The sequence below is a fragment of the Aedes aegypti genome, chromosome 2, assembly GCF_002204515.2.
Source record: "Aedes aegypti strain LVP_AGWG chromosome 2, AaegL5.0 Primary Assembly, whole genome shotgun sequence".
Taxonomy (NCBI): Eukaryota; Metazoa; Arthropoda; class Insecta; order Diptera; family Culicidae; genus Aedes; species Aedes aegypti.
The window spans coordinates 355619323-355638311 of NC_035108.1; the positions used below are offsets into that span (position 1 = coordinate 355619323).

General features: G+C 35.8%; 2 protein-coding genes across 4 annotated transcripts in view; both read right to left on the bottom strand.

The window, feature by feature from the left end:
- LOC5563856 (receptor-type tyrosine-protein phosphatase kappa) overlaps positions 1-18989 on the bottom strand; it is a 516995-nt gene that overhangs the window by 142427 nt on the left and 355579 nt on the right. The window contains exon 3 of one of the 3 annotated variants that reach the window (XM_021846358.1): positions 676-796. The exons of the other annotated variants lie outside the window; for them this stretch is intronic. Coding sequence (XP_021702050.1) covers positions 676-677 — 2 coding nt within the window. The 5' untranslated portion in view covers positions 678-796. The remainder of the gene's footprint in view (positions 1-675; positions 797-18989) is intronic. 3 annotated transcript variants of the gene reach the window in all.
- On the bottom strand, positions 16278-17935 carry LOC23687434. Its single transcript, XM_021846359.1, has 4 exons — positions 17686-17935; positions 16929-17610; positions 16675-16876; positions 16278-16602 (listed from the first exon to the last, which is right to left on the bottom strand). Exons 1-4 carry the CDS (start codon positions 17825-17827, stop codon positions 16372-16374), a joined length of 1257 nt encoding a protein of 418 aa, XP_021702051.1. The 5' UTR covers positions 17828-17935; the 3' UTR covers positions 16278-16371.

The window sequence follows — 18989 nt, forward strand, 5'->3', positions numbered from 1 at the left end:
TCTATCTTCTATCTTCTATCTTCTATCTTCTATCTTCTATCTTCTATCTTCTATCTTCTATCTTCTATCTTCTATCTTCTATCTTCTATCTTCTATCTTCTATCTTCTATCTTCTATCTTCTATCTTCTATCTTCTATCTTCTATCTTCTTTCTAGAAGATACATACGAAATTGCAAACAATGTTGTAAGCTACTATTGTAAAACCCATGTTGTTATTTCGCACAGTGTATCTATTGTTGGCTTTCCCCATCAATAGTCAAAATTCTACCACACAACCATTATCCATCGAGACAAATTTCAATTTTGAGAATATCCATTCATGCGGTGGATGTTTGTAATGAAGACAATTTGTTCATTCTAGTTGTTCATAATCATACCAATAGCATCTCACTGATACATTCAGTGTCTAATTCCCCTGTTGCAGTTCATTGTTTCCAGGCAATGTAACCTCGGTATGATTTATGTTTCGCTTAGGTATGGCAAACCTGATCAGAGTCGTTGTTCATCATGGGGGCTGCATCGAGTCTACTACAATGGTACGGTACACCTATTGCAGATGCATCTGCAGCCATTGGAAACTGTTGCGGTCATATTTCACCATATCGGGGCAAAATAAGCCTCAATAAATTATGAACGCATCCCATGGGAACATTCCTGCTTTGGTAGGTACTTACATTGTGGCTGTTGGGAACGATCGTTTGCTGCTTGGTTGAATATCGATACTCTTGGGACGGAGCCAAGAATGGGTAAGCAGCACCTTTTCGAACGATTTTTCTTGATGGATGAGTTGCTTACCTGGGAATAGAGAACAAAGAAGTGACATTTTAATTATTTTGTTCAACTTGTTGAGTACTAGGTGGGATACACTTTTCTGAATCGTTCAACAGATATTAACAGAGAAAAATGTTTAATATGCATTTGTAAATGCTAGAACTTACAATTAGCATCGAACGATTTAGTCGAATTTTGTCGACTAAATTTGGAATAAACCAATGGTATAGAAAAGAGTGGAATTAAACGAAATAGAATGAATAGGAAATGGAAAGGTAATGCAAATAAGTTGAAGGAAATGGAAAGAAATAAAAAAAGAAATGGAAAGAAAGTGGAAAGTAAATGGGAAGGAAATAACAAGGAAACCGAAAGCAAAGGAAATGGAAACGAAATGCAATGGAAATGAAAAGAAAATGGAAAGGAAATGTAATGGACATGGAAAAGCCATGATTCTGTTCAATGAAAAGGAAATTAAAAGGAAAGAAAAAAGAATCGGAATAGAATTGAATAGTAAGGAATAGAATGGAATGGAATTAACTTCACACGTCCACTACAGGATTATTATTTATTTAGTCAAATTCAGTTCACTTTGTTCCTGACTCCCAATCGATTGCAACCTGACACTACAAGTGGCGCCTGTCTCTTCAGCAAGACTCAATGAATAAAGTGTTGAATATCCATGTTAGACACTGATTTCCAGTTTCTGTGCCCCCAACACGGATCCAGTTTATTTATCTCGTTTTTATGACTCACAGATTTCCAGATGTGTTTGCGAGCATCAATATCGAATGAGCAACGAAGCCAAACAGCTTAAGCCAGCAAACACGGTGCACAAATGGTGCCAGTGTCCAAGTGCTCATCCATGCCGTATCAAAAATGAATCTTAATTAAGTGCACTCTGATGACTAGCAATTCAGTTCACCCCTCTCCTCCTTTGAAACTCACCACCAGGAATGCACCCATCTATGTCCTAACTGGCACTCGAAGAGGATAACCTTGGCACAGATAAGTGCACCTCGTAGTCCTCTTGCTAGTCTACACAGCTGTAATCCAGAGCCCGAAAGCAGATCCAACTTTTCATAAACAGTTCCCGTATTCCCTAAGGCTGTTCGCACAGCTACTTCCATGTTGCTGAGCTAGGAAAAAAAGAAGCATAATTTATTACATCATATTTAATTAATGAGAATGGCACCTCCTGCAGAGTTGACCAGTACCAGCCGAGAATACAACAGACTTCGAAAGAGTTATCACTATAGTCTGGAGCTGCCCTAGCTTCGGTTCTACGAGCTGGGATTGCATCCAATGAATCAGGCTGACTGCTTGGTGTGCTCTCTGGATGAGTTCCGGCGTCCAGCACGTTTGCGTCTCCATCAGGCAGGGTCAAATTTATGAGAAATTTATTGACCTCCGGTAGTTTTCATCGGGGCACGTTTCGCAAAAACACGCCATCATCTTCATTAGCTTCAAGCGCATGGGCTCAGTAAATCTTCGGTGTCAGGACAGCACTGTAGCCTGTTCGTTCGTCTTCTTTCCATGGGGTGGTGGAGAACTTCAACACTGTTTTTTGATATGCCACCTTTCATATCCAGTCATTCGGGTAATAAACGCCACTGCACTATGGGCCAGGGACGCAATCTGGCGGGACAAAATTAATAACTTGGTAACGAAGCGTTTCCGGTATTTGGTGTCTTCGGCAAAGTTTTTTGTAATAACGAGGACCATCTACTGACATAAACGGATAGTTCGTAAATCGTCCGCATAGGTGGCGCCACAATCTAACTTTTTACCGTGACGTTCTAGAGACTTGGCATGTTCGGCAAAGTTGTTCATTTTGATAAAATAAACAACTCTCTCGAAGACGTCAAAATTCCACAGCCTACTGTTTTCGAGTTATTGGCAAAATTAGAGAAAATTTGTGAAAAAACAATTTTTTTTCACTCAATTTGACATTTTTCCTAAGAATCATGTCATATAATATTTTTTGCTGATAAATATATAACAGACGCAAGCTCTGGTGGAAAAATTTTAATAATACGACAAACAAAAATTAAGAAACTATGAAAAAACTTCAAAAATAGAGCAATTTTTGAACCTTAATATCTACAAAAGCGCAAAAAATCGCAAGCTCAAATTTTCAGGCAACATAGAGCAATACTTGATGAAACGGATGTCAAAATTCCAGAGAGGTATATTTTGGTGTTTTTGAGATATTTCATTTTTTACAGTGATTGTATTACTCCTATACAGTTAGTTTCCATGAGGAATCTGAAGGGACGATCGACTTTAAGAAATAACGAGTCGTGAAACAAAAACTTTGGAAAAACTGTTTAAAAAAGCCTACATAGTAGCCATGAAATTCAGTTTAAGAGCAGTTCCTTGAGTTGATATCGAGTAATGTAGATGAAAGTGTAGATTAAAACTGGGTACATAATTTTTTTTCTTCAATAATTCAAATGGTATAGTATGCCATGATAAACTTGATCATGTATCAGTTAATTGTTGCCATCATGGTTCGAGGTGAGTAATTTATTTTTGTGAATGTGTTACTTTTAACACGGAAAATCAAATTTTGAAGCATATTCATGTCGATATCTCTAAATATTACAATTTCAGAGCGCACGATCTCTTGTCCGGAGCTTGTATATTTGTTTCAAAGCGGAAAGAGCGTTGATCCTTGGATGTTTCGAAACAGAGAATACAGATCAAAGGTATCAATTTGGAGATTCCTTCGATTTTGAGAACTGTTAGGTTGTTTAATTTTAAATATGTGTTTAATCAACGGATTTGCTTAAATTTTGAGCTTCCGGAAAATTGTAACAACGAATTCGAAATGAAATCCAAAGCCAGCTTGTACTGTGAGGAGATATAATAATTTCATGAAATAATAAAATATATTTTTCCGCTAATTTTAAAATACACCTAAATATTTGCCACGAAAATATTAATCGCGTAATAAAAAGAAACCCGTAAAAAAAAATCAAAAAATCTCAAAAACACCAAAATATACCTCTCTGGAATTTTGACATCCGTTTCATCAAGTATTGCTCTATGTTGCCTGAAAATTTGAGCTTGCGGTTTTTTGCGCTTTTGGAGATATTAAGGTTCAAAAATTTCTCTATTTTTCAAGTTTTTCCATGATTTCTTAAGTTTTATGCGTCGTATTATTAAATGTTTTCCACTAAAGCTTGCGTTTGTTATATATTTATCAGCAAAAAATATTATATGACATGGTTCTTAGGAAAAATGTCAAATTCGGTGAAAAAAATCGTTTTTTCACTAATTTTCTCTAATTTTGCCAATAACTCGAAAACAGTAGGCTGTGGAATTTTGACGTCTTCGAGAGAGTTGTTTATTTTATAGAAATGAACAACTTTGCCGAACATGCCAAGTCTCTAGAACGTCACAGTAAAAAGTTAGATTGTGGCGCCACCTATGCGGACGATTTACGAACTATCCGTTTATGTCAATAGATGGTCCTCGTTATTACAAAAAACTTTGCCGAAGACACCAAATACCGGAAACGTTTCGTTACCAAGTTATTAATTTTGTCCCGCCAGATTGCGTCCCTGGCCCATAGTGCACTGCCGTTCCAACGTTTGTTGCTATCCAACCGAAACGTTGTGGAGAGAATTGCCGCCGGATGGAAGACAACGGTCGCTGTCGAGAACGCCATTTTCATGATGTATGGGATTCATAAACACAAAGTGAAAACATATACTTAATAACGAGAGGAAGCAAAACGGTATTCCCTCCAACCCAAAAATAACTGCCTGCTATCCTGTTCATATCCATAAATCTTTCGGACCACGAGTGGTGGGAGCCTTGAGGAAGAGTACAGAACTTTTTTGGTGGAATAACTCGTAGCGTATTGATAAATGTTTGTGCTTGAGATCTTCGAAATCTGAACTGAAAGCCACCTAGTATTGAATGCTACTGACAGAAATAATATGAATGCTCAATTTCCTTTTACTATTTAATATTCCTTGCACAACGTATATTTTTTAGCATAACACGAAAAAAAATCTCAGTGTTGGTATAGATTGTCTTTTTAATTGCCAAAAGCGAAATAATGAACAACATACACGAAAAACCATCTTTGCAGTCCCTTATGACCCTCTGTATCTGTATCCTCAGCGTCATACAGGTGTTCATCGTAATGCTGCTTCTTCCTTTCAACCACATCGAGCCCGTCCGTAAAGATTCTCCCGTCCTTATTACTGCACATTTCAGCTCGATGCACGCAGACTTAGCGGCATGCGTTGAGCTTCTGGCAGACCCTCATCTTTCTTGAGAAAGGTACAGTGATTCCATCTCTTGATACTCCACTTTGTCCAGTTCCTTTCCAGTTTCCTTCCAGTTGCTTTCCAGTTCCTCTCCAGTTCCTTTCCAGTTCATTTCCTGTTTCATTCAAGTTAATTTCCAGTAACCTTTTTTGAATTATCCAACTTTATACGAGGATAGGACTTCTTGAATTGAATGAATTTTCGAGAAAAAAAAAACAATCATACAACATTAATCAATCGATAAACGTTTCCAATCACCCCGAAACTTGAAGTCACAAAACTGTGAACCAAAATTTGGTCTCCTTCAGCCCATCCTCCTGACGAGATCATTGGATGTTACGTTGTTACACTTTGAATAAATGATATTATCGATTTTCGTTTGCCCCATCATCGCTGGACAGGCGGCAACAAACGCTACTTGACCCGTTTAAATGATGGCGATAGGTGCGGGCCGGTGATGTGTCCTGATAAAAAAGTTTTTATAATGCTATAGATTTTATTGTAATAGTTCCATATTTTCTAACAGGATTACCATAAAACGAAACGTATTTTGAAAGGACTCACTTACAGGAGTGGAAATCAGAAATCCAAAATCATTATTTCATTTTATGAATCATGATATCATGATTCCAGTGTGTTGCCAAAACGCAACACACACAAATGCATATAATTATGACTTGTGGGTCCATCTATGATCGACAGAATGAAAAAAAAGCAAAAGAAGAATAATTCATTTTCTAACTTTGCTGAAACATTTATCAATAAATAAATTATAGATTCTATTGTACACCATACATTTTATGTTTCAAAAGTTCCAACAATTAAATTAATTATAATTTTCAATTCGGGTTGCGTGCCAGGAATGGCGTCACATTGATGCCAAGCCATTTGTTGGCCCGGTGTGGGTGTTAAATGACGACATCACCGCACACTATCCCGGTAATATTTCGAGCTTCCTGAATGTCTCTCGCTGGACTGAAGCGCGCTGGGCTGACTGACGCTCGCTCGGCTCTATCATTATTGTAATAGCTGCGACACGGTACCCGAGCAGAAGAAAATTGCTGGAGAATAGCAATTGAGGGTATTCCACACCAGATAATTTTCAATACTAATTATCTCAATAAAGCATGAAAGAGCTCTGCATATGATAATAAATACTTTAAAAAATATCTCATGTATATTCTACAAACACCATACTCATAATTGGATCATGTTTTACAATACCTAAATGATGCTTTTTCATGTAGATGTGAATATCTTCAATAGTAGTTCAATACCAAGCAGTCCTCAATAGCTTTCGAATAGCTTCAAAACCATGATAATATCAAATTGAGGTATGGACAATACCTGGACTGCTAAACCATACCCAATTATTGTACAATAGCAAAATATGGTATGCATAGATAGGTGCGAGTTATTCGTTTCTGCTCGGGTAGAAGTGTACGGTTGCACGGCAGTGCTTTTAATTATGCTGATGCGATACATTTCAAGTGTTTGAACAGGAGAGCTGTTCTTTTTACGGGTTATTTAATCCAGTAAACGATCAGGTGGGAAATTGCTCGTTACTCAAGATCAGCTGCATCAAGTGTCGGTTTGATCATTCCTTCCAACGCCCTTGATTTTTCATACATCAGTCTAGAGTTATTACCAATTTTAAAACCAGACAAAAATCCTGCAGAAACTTCTAGCTATCGTCCAATCAGTTTGCTTTCTTGCATCAGTAAACTTTTTGAAACGGTCATTTTAAACAGAATGATGGCCCACATCAACGAAAATTCAATTTTTGCCGATGAACAGTTCGAATTCCGCCATGGACATTCGATCACTCATCAACTTTTGCGTGTAACAAATTTGATCCGTTCCAACAAATCTGAAGGCTATTCTACTGACCTTGCTCTTCTAGACATAGAAAAAGCATTCGACAGTGTTTGGCATGAAGGTTTGATCGTTAAATTAAAAAAAATAATTTTCTAACATACATTGTTAGAGTAATTTAAAGTTATCTGTTAAATCGTACACTTCAGGCTAATTATCATAACTCCAGGTCTGAAAAACTTCCTGTAAGAGCTGGTGTTCCTCAAGGCAGCATTTTGGGACCAATATTATACAATATTTTCACATCTGACTTACCTGAGTTACCTTAGGGATGTCAAAAATCCTTGATTGCGGATGACACAGGCCTCTCCGCCAAAGGACGAAGCCTGCGTGTCATCTGTAGTCGATTGCAAAAAAGTTTGGATATTTTTTTCTTCATACGTGCAAAAATGGAAGATTTCTCTTAATGTTTCCAAAACTCAATTAATAATATTCCCACATAAACCAAAAGCTCTTTATTTGAAACCTTCAAGTAGACATGTTGTCACGATGAGAGGGGTTCCAATAAATTGGTCAGATGAACTTAAGTATCTAGGGCTCATGCTAGATAAGAATTTAACTTTCAAAAATCATATTGAGGGCATTCAAGCCAAATGTAATAAATATGTAAAATTATTATTATTATTAACAGGAAATCAAAACTTTGTCTTAAGAACAAGCTTTTGATATTCAAACAAATTTTCAGGCCAGCTATGTTGTATGCTGTACCAATGTGGACTACCTGTTGTAAGGACTGTTCATTTTATAAAGTGGACACCTTGTGCATGCTGTTTCTTTCTTATTAATCAATGAAATTTCAATCGGTTTTATGCACATCGTTGGACTAGTATTGTACAATGTTGTGATAATAAAAATTCTCCAAAATAATTAAATTTCATACGAATATGGAACAACGATTAGATCGGTCGATTTTTTGAGGTTATCAAAATCAATGATTGTAAGAAATTGGCTGGAAAATTCGATAATTTATATTTTCTATTTTCAAAAAAGGCTTGTTCTTCGAAAGCATCATCAATCAGAAGCCTGACGGAAAAAATCAAGTTATTTTTGGAGCAACAACTTTACAGATATAATAAAATCAATTTTCCCACATAATTTTAAAGATTTTTTTTTTAAATTTGATGGGAATTGATATGAGTAGAATTTTTTGTGTAAAAGTACGTCCTGACGGAAGTCCTAGTATAGTATTAATATGAAAAATAACTTACGCCTTCATAGAGTAAGTCCCCACGTCACATTCAAAGCACAACAGAAACACAATTGCTTTATTCTTAGAAGACCTATCAAAGTACATTGACAATCATCAAAATTGGCAACACTGCTGTAATAAAATCGATTTTATTTTCCACATATTATTTTCATAATATGTTATTCTGAGATTACCAATTGAAAAATTTGGAGAAAACTGTTTACAATTTGCTGTAGATCGATAAATATGCGTACATGATTTTAAAAGTATGATACTTTTTAGTAAAACTACTATAAACAGTAAAATTTATACTTAAGACTGTGGTTTAATCTCACGATTTAGCTTTCGTTTATACTAATATAGTTTCTTTAGTAATCCAAACTAGTTTTGAACACGCTTTTTACTGTTTTTTTTTGCTGGGAGTGAAAGGATGGTGCATCAGCAAATTTGGCCATAAATGGATAAATCACTAAAGTTACCTAATGTCATAGAATGGTGGAATATAATTGATATTTTTAAAGCTTTACCTTTACTAGAATAGTAAAGGATACAAACATACACTTTGTTCATAAAAATAAGGATTTTTGTTTTGCGAAAAATAATGTTAAACTTTGACGGACAGCTTTTTTTAAGAGTTTTTGGAAAAACTATTTAGCTCTTCAACTTAATAGGTCAACGATACACAGAAAAACGATTACGATTCAATAAATAAAAAAGATATAGCATAAACAAAGTGTCCACTTTATAAAATGAACAGTCCTTAATATCAGGAAGAATGCTCTGCAGAGAATTCAAAATAAAATTTTGAAAATGATTCTGAAGCTTCCTCCCTGATTTAGTACTAATGAGTTACATAGAATATCCAATGTTGAAACATTGGAACAAATGTCAAGTAGGGTAGGTGTACCAGTTATGGACATAATGGTTCCCTATTTCGCCATACGTGATAATTTGATTATTTTCAAATTTTTAATCATTCTGTGTGTTTTAGTAGTTTGATACCAAATGAATCTTGATGTTAAAATATTCGAAAATATTCAAAATGTGAAAGTTTTCGAGAAAACACATATGGCCAAATAGGGAACCACTATAGCCATAACTGGTACACTTTCCCTACAATATTTAATAATTTCGGGCAAAAATCGTTACAATCTTCTATTGCCACGAAATGGGTTATATATTTAGGTTAAGTTAGGTTAAGTAAATTGAAAACGTGTTTTTCTCGATTGTACCCCGTTTGGCATAAAGTCGTTTGGCATAAGGTCGTTTGGCATAAATCCATTTGGCATAAAGTCGTTTGGCATAATGGTCGTTTGGCATAATGGCCGTTTGGCATAATGGCCATTTGGCATAATGGCCGTTTGGCATAATGATTGACTTGAAATAAATATCGGCATTTTTTAAGCTTTTACCGAGATCAACACCACCGAGCCCACAGCAAAAAAATTTGGTAGGTTCTAAACAAGCGTGCTGTTCGTTCAGAGATTATACGAGCTAAGAATTTCAAAAAATGTTGTGACATTCGTGACGGGTCTCTACATCTCAGAACATAGAGTACCCTTGAGCTTGTTGCGATATACATGTTTGAAAATAGTAAATTGGCAAGGAAAGTTCGCAGTTATTCATCAAGGGAACGCTCATAGAATGTTTCGCTGCATATCAAGCTCTGTCCCAGTTTGGACGTAACACTCGCTGAAAATTACTTGATAAAAGGATGATTTTTTTTTGCAAAATATCAAAAGCTCTAATCAAAAGATCTATTAATGCGACTTAATGCAAAAATAGCCTTTATACGAGAGCAGATTATTTTTCGTTTAAAATGTTTCAGACTCTAACGCAAAAAAAAATCTTTTCACAGAACAGCTCAAATGAACAACACATCTTTAAAAGAAAATATTTGTGGCAAAACTTTTCAACGGCTCAAAATAAATTCTAATTTTGGAAGTGTACATCAAAAACACCGTCTATTATCGAGAAAAGGGAAAATTTGTGATTGAAATAATATATTTTCCAGCATATCTCGTAAGGAGATCACGCGTTTGTCCCAAAAAAAGTATATATAGAATATTGGCAGGTTCCGAAATAATTATAATTCTAACAACACATCTGGCAAGAATTGATAATAAAAATGGTTCACAATTAGCTTTACTAAATAATAAAATTTTTAACAGTATAAACATAAAGAACAGCCTATTTTTAAAAGAAGGCAAAATTTACAACTATACCAAAAGTGGCTTTTCGTACTCAAGAAGCGTGCACTAGAGCAGCGTGCTCGATTTGCGCATGAGGGTCATTTACACCTGGTACCTTTAAGGCCGTTGGGGGACCACTTAGCGTCCACGTAGGGACTTCAAATTTTTACATGATTTTTTTCTTACCAAAACGAGCACTTTAGAATGACGAACTTATAACATTTCGCATTTTCGAAAAATAAGGGACGGCCTAACCTACACGTTAATGCTTCAAGTGTACGATTTGTCCTTTGAAGGAAGCACCACACTAGACAACGGACTAGTATGCAACGCCGATTGTGCCTCTAATGGTAAAACGTTCCTGACGAAAAGTTTTCCGGACTGAAGCGGGAATCGAACCCACACCCCTTGACACGATGCGGCTAAATGCCTGGTAACACTAACCGCACGGCCACGAAGCCCACGCTAAGGGTACAACTAATCCTTTGTAGCATCCGTTGGTTCTTTGTGCGAGTGTAGTTGTTCTGATTGTACCCCGTTTGGCATAAAGTCGTTTGCAATAAAGCCGTTTGGCATAAACTTGTTAAGAATGAATATCGGCATTTTCGCAGCTTTTACCGAGATCAACACCACCAAGCCCATAGCAAAAAAAACCGTAGGTTCGCAATAACCGTGGTGATTGTTCAGAGAAATTCCAATGTCAAAAATTGTAGTGACAATAGAAGGCATAACTAAACAAAACTCGTGACTGGTCTGGTGGAAAATCTTTTCGGAAAAATGATAATTTTCTCCACATCCCAGAACATAGAGTATCATTAAGCTAGTTGCGATATGCATATTTGAAAATAGTAAATTGGCAAAGAAAATTCGCAGTTATCGATAAAGGGAACGCTTAAAGAATATTTCGCTGCAGATCAAGCTCTGTCCCAGTTTGGACGTGACACTTGATGATAATTACTTGGATAAAAGGGAAAATGTATTTGCAACATATTTAAAGCTCTTATTACAAGATCTATTATTGCAGCATAATGCCAAAATAGCCCCCAAGCAGCACAGTTTGTTGCAACTCAAGAATAAAATTATCTCTTGAAACTAATCAGAGTTGTCAATTGTTGAAAGTTTGACTTACAATTGCACTGAATAGCAATGCAAAAAGCGCATGAGGCGGAGTATGTTTGAAACATATTTAAGTTCTATCGAAATTGCTTATTTAGTGAACGGGAATCAAATTTCCGACCTCAAGATCACCAATGTTCTCCTCTACTCACTACTCCACCAGCTCTTCGAACAATTGCTTCGCCAAAGCACTATAAAAGCGACCACATGCCCCATTAATCAAAGCTTGTTGCTTATAACTTGACTGCACCCTTCGGAATACATGTTCATTACTGGCGAAATTGGGCCAAGCCTGAAATAATCTAAACTTTTCGCAAAAACTTCCACGCAACACATGAGAAACACCTTTTAAACAAACAAACTGTTGCTAGATCATGTTTTCCTTGTGAGACGCAAGTCAACCATATTGCAACTGGATTGAAACAAACAAACTTCTAGCTGTCATACACGTAGTTTAGTGAAACGTTCTCGCAACTGGGATGAATCTTTTTGAGTTGGGGGTATGGGAACGAAAATTAAATGCAAGTTGCGGATGCTTTAAGGTGAAGATAAATCGAAGCCAAACCTCAAATTTTCAAGAGCACAAATTTGGAGAGCCAAACATCCGTTTAAGCTGATAACTTAAGGTGAAGATGAATCGAAGCCAAATCTCAAATTTTCAAGAGCACAAATCTGGAAAACCGCACACCCGTTTGGGCTGAAAACTTAATCGATTGGTCACCACCAGCTAGTGACCAATCGATTAAGTTTTCAGCTTAAAAGGATGTTTGGTTCTCCAGATCCGTGCTCTTGAAAATTTGAAGTTTGGCTTCGATTCATCTTCACCTTAATCGATTGATAACTAGCTGGTGGTGACCAATCGATTAAGTTTTTAGCTCAAACGGATGTTCGGTTCTCCAGAATTGTGCTCTTGAAAATTTCAAACTTGGCTTGGCCATTTTTTAAGGAGATTATAGAACGAAGCCACACCTCAAATTTTCAAGAGCACAAGAATTGGGAGCCAAACAGTGCTCCTTGTTGAAAATTTATTCTAATGGTCACTACCAGCAAGCAAGCAATTTGATTGATTTTCATCGCGAACTGTTGTCAGATTCTCCAGTCTTGTGCTCTTGAAAATTCAAAGTTTGGCTTCGTTTTATAATCACCTTAAAAGCATTTCTTTGAAAGATTTTTCGCGTGCTAGCGAGAGCAGATTATTTTTCGTTCAAAATGTTTAAGGCTCTATCTCAAAAAAATCTTCTTACGGCATAACTCAAATAAACAACACAATTCTGAAAGAAAATATTTGTGACAAAACTTTATAACGATTCAATATAAATTTTAGTTTTGGAAGTGTACATCAAAAACACTGTCTATTATCGAAATAAGGGAAAATTTGTGATTGAAATAATATTTTTTCAGCATATCCCGAAAGGAGATCATGTGTTTGCACAAAAAATATGTTGAATATTGGCAGATTCTTAAGGTTTTATTATTCTAACAGCACGTCTTGCAAGAATTGATAAAACAGCAAAATATAAAAATGGTTAACTAACAGCTTATTTTTAAAAGAAGATAAAATTTATTATTATACCAATAGAAAATTGAACGCCAAAAATTATTGCAGTATAATAAAACACAGAAAAGACATCAAAAATTGCGTTCAGAATCATCGAAGTGATTGTGCTACTTTTCCCCTTTGTGCCAGTTCCCCGAATGACATTTTCCCCGAATGTTCCGTTTCTCCGAAAAGTGGTCCAGTTTAATAGGTTCTATAATAGTCTTCAGTGGCTGGATGGTGAACGAGAAAAAACGATAAGCAATAAAAACAAGGAGCTATCCTGTCATATTTGCTACACACATGTTGGCAAAAATGCTGAGGACGGTAAAACTCGAAAGAACCGCCAATTAAAAGAAGAAAAGTGCATATCTAATGGTCAATTCATTCACCACCCTGAAATGTATAAAGTTTCGACAATTATGAGTGCCAAAAACTTTTCGGGAAAATGGGCTAATCGGGGATATTCGGGGAACTGGCGTTCGGTGAAACTACATTCGAAGTAACTGCCGTAATCGATGTCTCTTTTCGCTGATAACTTGAACAGATCAATGTTGACGAATGCCGCCCTTTTTTTCAAATGGAAACAAAACAATATTTAAAAAATATAGCTCCAAAGAACAGCCTATCAGCCTATATATTTAAATTAACAGTTTTTATACCTATAACTATGGTTACATCATATCTAGAGAAAAAAAAAACATAGAACGTTTGAAAGAAGGGTAAATTTGTACTCAATATATCATATTCTTCATTGCAAAAAATTATTCAATAGCGAAACTCAAAAGAAGAAATAATATTTGAAGGAAGGGTAATTTATGGATAAATAATAGAATACTATTTACAATAACTTTCCTAATATGCTTTAGTTTGTTCAAGAGCATATGATTGTTGAATAAAGTTTCATTTTGTGTCAATTGTTTCCAAAACAAGCCTGATGTCATCAGAAAGATTCAATAGAAATGTAAAAACAAAAGTCAAATTAAGAAATACATGATTTCAGACTTTTTATGCCAAACGAATATTATGCTAAACGACCATTATGCCAAACGACTTTATGCCAAATGACCTACCACCGTAAGAACAGATCGTACACGGAGAAATCAGATTACCCAAAAAAATAAGTTCTTCTCAAATTTGGGTAAACTGCATTGGGCGTCCCTCGCAACAGCAATGTTGTCAAAAACAGAGAGAGACGCACCGACCCATCGTCGAAGTTTAATGGAATAAGCCAAATTTGGGATCTATCAGGTTTACCTAACGTTAAGTTGTTTTTACCCATCTCGAAGACTTCGAAAGCTCTGGGTAGATTTTTTTTTACACTGAGTTGTTTTGTTTTGCCGTTGTCAAATGAAAACAACCTAATGATAGGTATAAATAATTGATGGATTCCTTTCAAGTATCTGCTGGATAAAATCGTGGAATAATCTATGAAGTACTTATGAAGTGATCTCTGGAAAAATGTCAGAAGTTATTTCGGAAAAGTTCTGAAGGTATGTAAGGGGGATTAACAAAAAAAAAACATAGTGTGGCTCTTTCAAAATTTCGAAAAAATGTCAGTGTAGTTCTAAAAGACATATACATTGACATTTTTTTTTCTTATATTTGTGATGCAATTAATGGAAAAATCATTGAAAAGCCGCCTTGAAATCCTTGAAGAGAAACCCCTGGAGAAAATGTTAAGACATAGTTGAGTGAAATTCTTGGTTAAATGCATGGTGGATTTGCTGAAAAAACTGCTGAAGAAAATCTTCCTCAAAAAATCCATTCCTCACATAAAATATTTGTATGCATTCATGGAAGAATCCCTAGAATATTGTTTCCCAAACATGGTTTTCGCGACCGTCCGACCTGTCTGCGACTCGCTTTGCATGTACTACAAAAATAAAGCTGCCGAAACGTTGGTGGGTCAAAAAACCAAGTTTGGGAAGCGATGCTCTAGAGTAATTCCTCTGAGAACTTATATGGGAATCTTAGGGAAAATTCTTGGTGGAATTTCTGGGTTTATTTTGGAAGGAATCTTAGTTTTATTCAAAGACTAACTGTGGTGGCCAAATTTATTGTAATTTCTGAAACAATATCTGAACTCTTTGCAGATGTTTAGGGACAGATATATGGTGAAGTTAATGGATGAATCGCTAGAGGAATTCCACGAACCGTTTCCGGAAACTTCTCGGGAAGAATTCTCAATGGAAGCCGTAGAGGTTATCCTGGGGAAAATAATAGAAATATCATTCAAACTATATCCAAAAGAATCCTTGTAGGAACTTCCAAAATTACTTTCTCTGGTGCATTTTTTTTCGTAGCAATATTATCATTTATTTTTCAAGATGAATAATTTTTCGGCTTGAAAATCCAAAATTGGCGGTGTGATGCTGATCGGCGTATGGCGCGCCGTCGATACCCCATACGGCGTCGGCGAGACATAAAATGAATCGGCGACGGCGGCGTGGCGCGGTGGCACACACGTTTCAGATTTATTTTCAGCATAAATATAAATCTGAGCAATTTTGTGTCTTCTGCACTTTTCTTAACATATTTACTCTACAACCAGCCATGAAAATTGTTTGGAACAACATCAACAATATAAAAATATATTTCAGAAAAGTCCGAACAAATATTTACCAGGTACTATGCATGTGCTATGTAAATATTGTTTAGATTTACCACAAATAGTTTGGAGCATCATTAAACTATCTAATTGTAATAATTCATGAAAAGTGGCATAAATAAAAATAATTGTTCAAAGCACTCAATTTTACGACTTTGAAGCATAAATAACGTTATATAACCCTAAAACAATTCAATTAGTTTCGACGAAATGCAATGTTAAGAGAGGAATCATTTTTCTATGAACTAAATACGAGTTTATTGATCCTTGCAGAATAAAAAAGTTCGATAAAAGTCATACAAATAAAATGAGTGCTTGTTTTGCAGATATAATAAAAATTTGAAGAAAATCACATCTAGTTGGAATGTAATGATTAAGGCTGATACAAATATTAATTTTCTTTTATGTCCGAGACGACTTGGAAGGTACGAGGGGGGGGGGGGGATAAAAATAAATAAGGAACAAAAAAATAAAAATGAAAAAAATAATTTTTGTTTAGAATTTTTGTTTTTAAAGATAGTTGTTGAACTTTTTGCAAACCACCTCTGGATCATTATTTAACCTGTTTTTTAATTTAAAAATGGAAAAACCTAACTGTTGTCAAAAAGAAATGATGAATCTTTTTTTTTTCTCCCCTTCAAAATTTTCGGATTTTTGAAGGGGGGGGTGACATAAAAGAAAATTAATATTTGTATCAGCCTAATTTGATAATGGAGTGGCAATTCTTCACATTGATTATGCTGAAATAAGTTGTATCTTTTAAAAGCTTTACATTTTTGCCACTGTTGACATTTTATCAACCCATATTGATCAAAAACATAAGCATCGAGTAAGTTATGTTAACCAAGTCGACAAATGCTAGAATCGAGGGCTTCAACAATCCAAAGCAATTAACGGAATAGCCATTACTGTTGTTGATCCAGATGATGATGAGACTAGTTCTCAGTTGAATGTACCGGGAATGATGGTCATGGCTGTGAGGCATGTGAACACACATTTCGTAAATCGCTACTCCAATGCTGTTGGCCTAGTAATCAGGAAAAATTGGAAAAACAGTTTTGTGTTCGAATAAGTAATTCAGTTATATAACTGTACATACCACTTCTTGAAAGGAGTCCACTAAATAGCACCAAACGTAATACTCCAATAACAGCGATACGAAGGTCAGTAGGAAAACAGTAGAAAATCCGTTGAATCCCATGTTTTGCCACATGAAGATGATAGCTCCAATACTGAATATTGAGTAATAGTGTGTTATCATGAACGTTGTGCGCACCAAATGGGTTAATACACTGAACTGCCTGGAGAATTGAAATGAATTACAATTGCAAATAAAAGTCTGCTGGTCTATACCTCATGAATTCCATATGTTGACACAAGGTCTTTCGCAATTTTTTGTTCACAATTTCTAAATAATAGTCCACATCGGAATCTGGTATTCTCAACATTTCATGGTACCGATGGGTCAGCATTTTGAGCCTCATGCGCATTCCCAATATAAGGATGCCAATGTACGCAATGTTTGAGAAAAGCCTAGGAAGCAGAAATAAAGGCAACGAGCACATGAACAAGACATGCAAAACTCGTGCTGAAGGTTCTCCCATTCGGAGCAACAGCGGTGCCATTCTGAACACATTGTCCATGGTTTGGTTAGGAATCGACAGAAGAATCATCTCCACGACGATTAAGCCCAACATAGCTCGCATCATGGTTCGGCCAGTTTGATTGACATTGCTACGTTCAAGTTCATCAAAAATATGGTCAGAGGAGTTGACGCGTTCACTGAGAATGAAGGTCCTTAGGGTTTCAATTGGTTTTCTGAGCAGTACAATTGCTGCAGTTTTTAAACACGCCAGGCAAATCGATGTAAGTTTCAACAAGGCCATCACTTTGACGGAATTGTCGTCCCATCTGTCATACATATCACTCAAAACTTCTAGGGCTAACATTGATATCCCAAAAACGAATAGGCAATTGCTGAAAATCCGTATCTTGCGTTCTCCAACCCAATTCGAAGTTGAATCGCTTCGGACTCCTAAGCCAAAGGATAAGTAAACCAAAAAAAAAAACGATATATTATCCATTGTAACCAGGACAACCTTTATATTACCTGCAAGGAGTGACATTGCGTCCAGTAACCAATAACAATCACCACCAGTTCCGTCATCGGACCAAAATTTGGATACGCTAACAGCTTCAGACGAACTGTACTTGAAAACACGATTCCACACCAATCGGAGATGGTTCACCATTTTCCAGCGAGAGATTGAATCAAAAATATCTAACTGTACCAAATGAAAACGTAACTTCTAATGTATTACAATTCGATAGGTGCATCGATTCACCATAGTATAAAAACCACACGAAAATGTCCTTGGTGCAATCTGGTGGCACTTTATACACGTACCAGTGATAATCAATAAAGGCCGGTAGAATGGGTGCGTATTGAATAATTTCATATGCAAATTGTTCACGTATCGAGTAACTTTGAAGTTTGTTCTAAAAATGTGTCACAATGTTGATGATGAGAATCTTGACGATTGTGTCACTTTTTTCTTTGCATGTCATTTCTTCAAAAGTTTTTTTTATTTCCTTCAAGTATGATTCCAAACATTACAGTCATATTTTTACATTATATAGTTCTGTGTCATTTCATCTCCCTACTCTTATTTCTACATTAGGCATATTTTTGAATCCTAAATTTTTATATAGGATGAGCCCTATTTACTCAAATTCATCTGACCAATTAATTGGAATTCCTCTCATCGTGACAACATGTCTACTTGAAGGATTTAAATAAATAGCTTTTGATTTATTTAAATATTATAAATTGTGTTTTAGAAGCATAAGGAGAAATCTTCCATTTTTGCAAGTTTGATGAAAAAATATCCAAACATTTTTGCAATCAACTACAGATGTGTCATCCACAAACAAAGATTTTGGACATCCCTGAGGTAACTCAGGTAAGTCAGATGAGAAAATATTGTATAACATTGGTCCCAAAATGCTGCCTTGAGGAACAACAGCTCTTACAGGAAGTCTTTCAGACCTGGAGTTCTGATAATTTACCTGAAGTGTACGATTTGACAAATAACTTTGAATTATTCTAACAATGTATGTTGGAAATTAAAGTTTTTTAATTTTACAATCAAACCTTCATGCCAAACACTGTCGAATGCTTTTTCTATGTCTAGAAGAGCAAGACCTGTAGAATAGCCTTCAGATTTGTTGGAACGGATCAAATTTGTTACACGTAAAAGTTGATGAGTGGTCGAATGTCCATGGCGGAATCCGAACTGTTCATTGGCAAAAATTGAATTTTTGTTGATGTGGACCATCATTCTGTTCAAAATAACCTTTTCAAAAAGTTCACTGATGGAGGAAGGCAAACTGATTGGACGATAGCTAGAAACT

Coding starts and splice junctions, on each gene's coding strand:
- LOC23687434 (XM_021846359.1), bottom strand. CDS start 17,827: ATGGTGAACCATCTCCGATTGGTGTGGAATCGTGTTTTCAAGTACAGT. Junction 17,611..17,685: donor CGCAATGTCACTCCTTGCAG/GTAATATAAAGG, acceptor CCTTTGGCTTAG/GAGTCCGAAGCGATTCAACT. Junction 16,603..16,674: donor TGGACTCCTTTCAAGAAGTG/GTATGTACAGTT, acceptor CCTGATTACTAG/GCCAACAGCATTGGAGTAGC.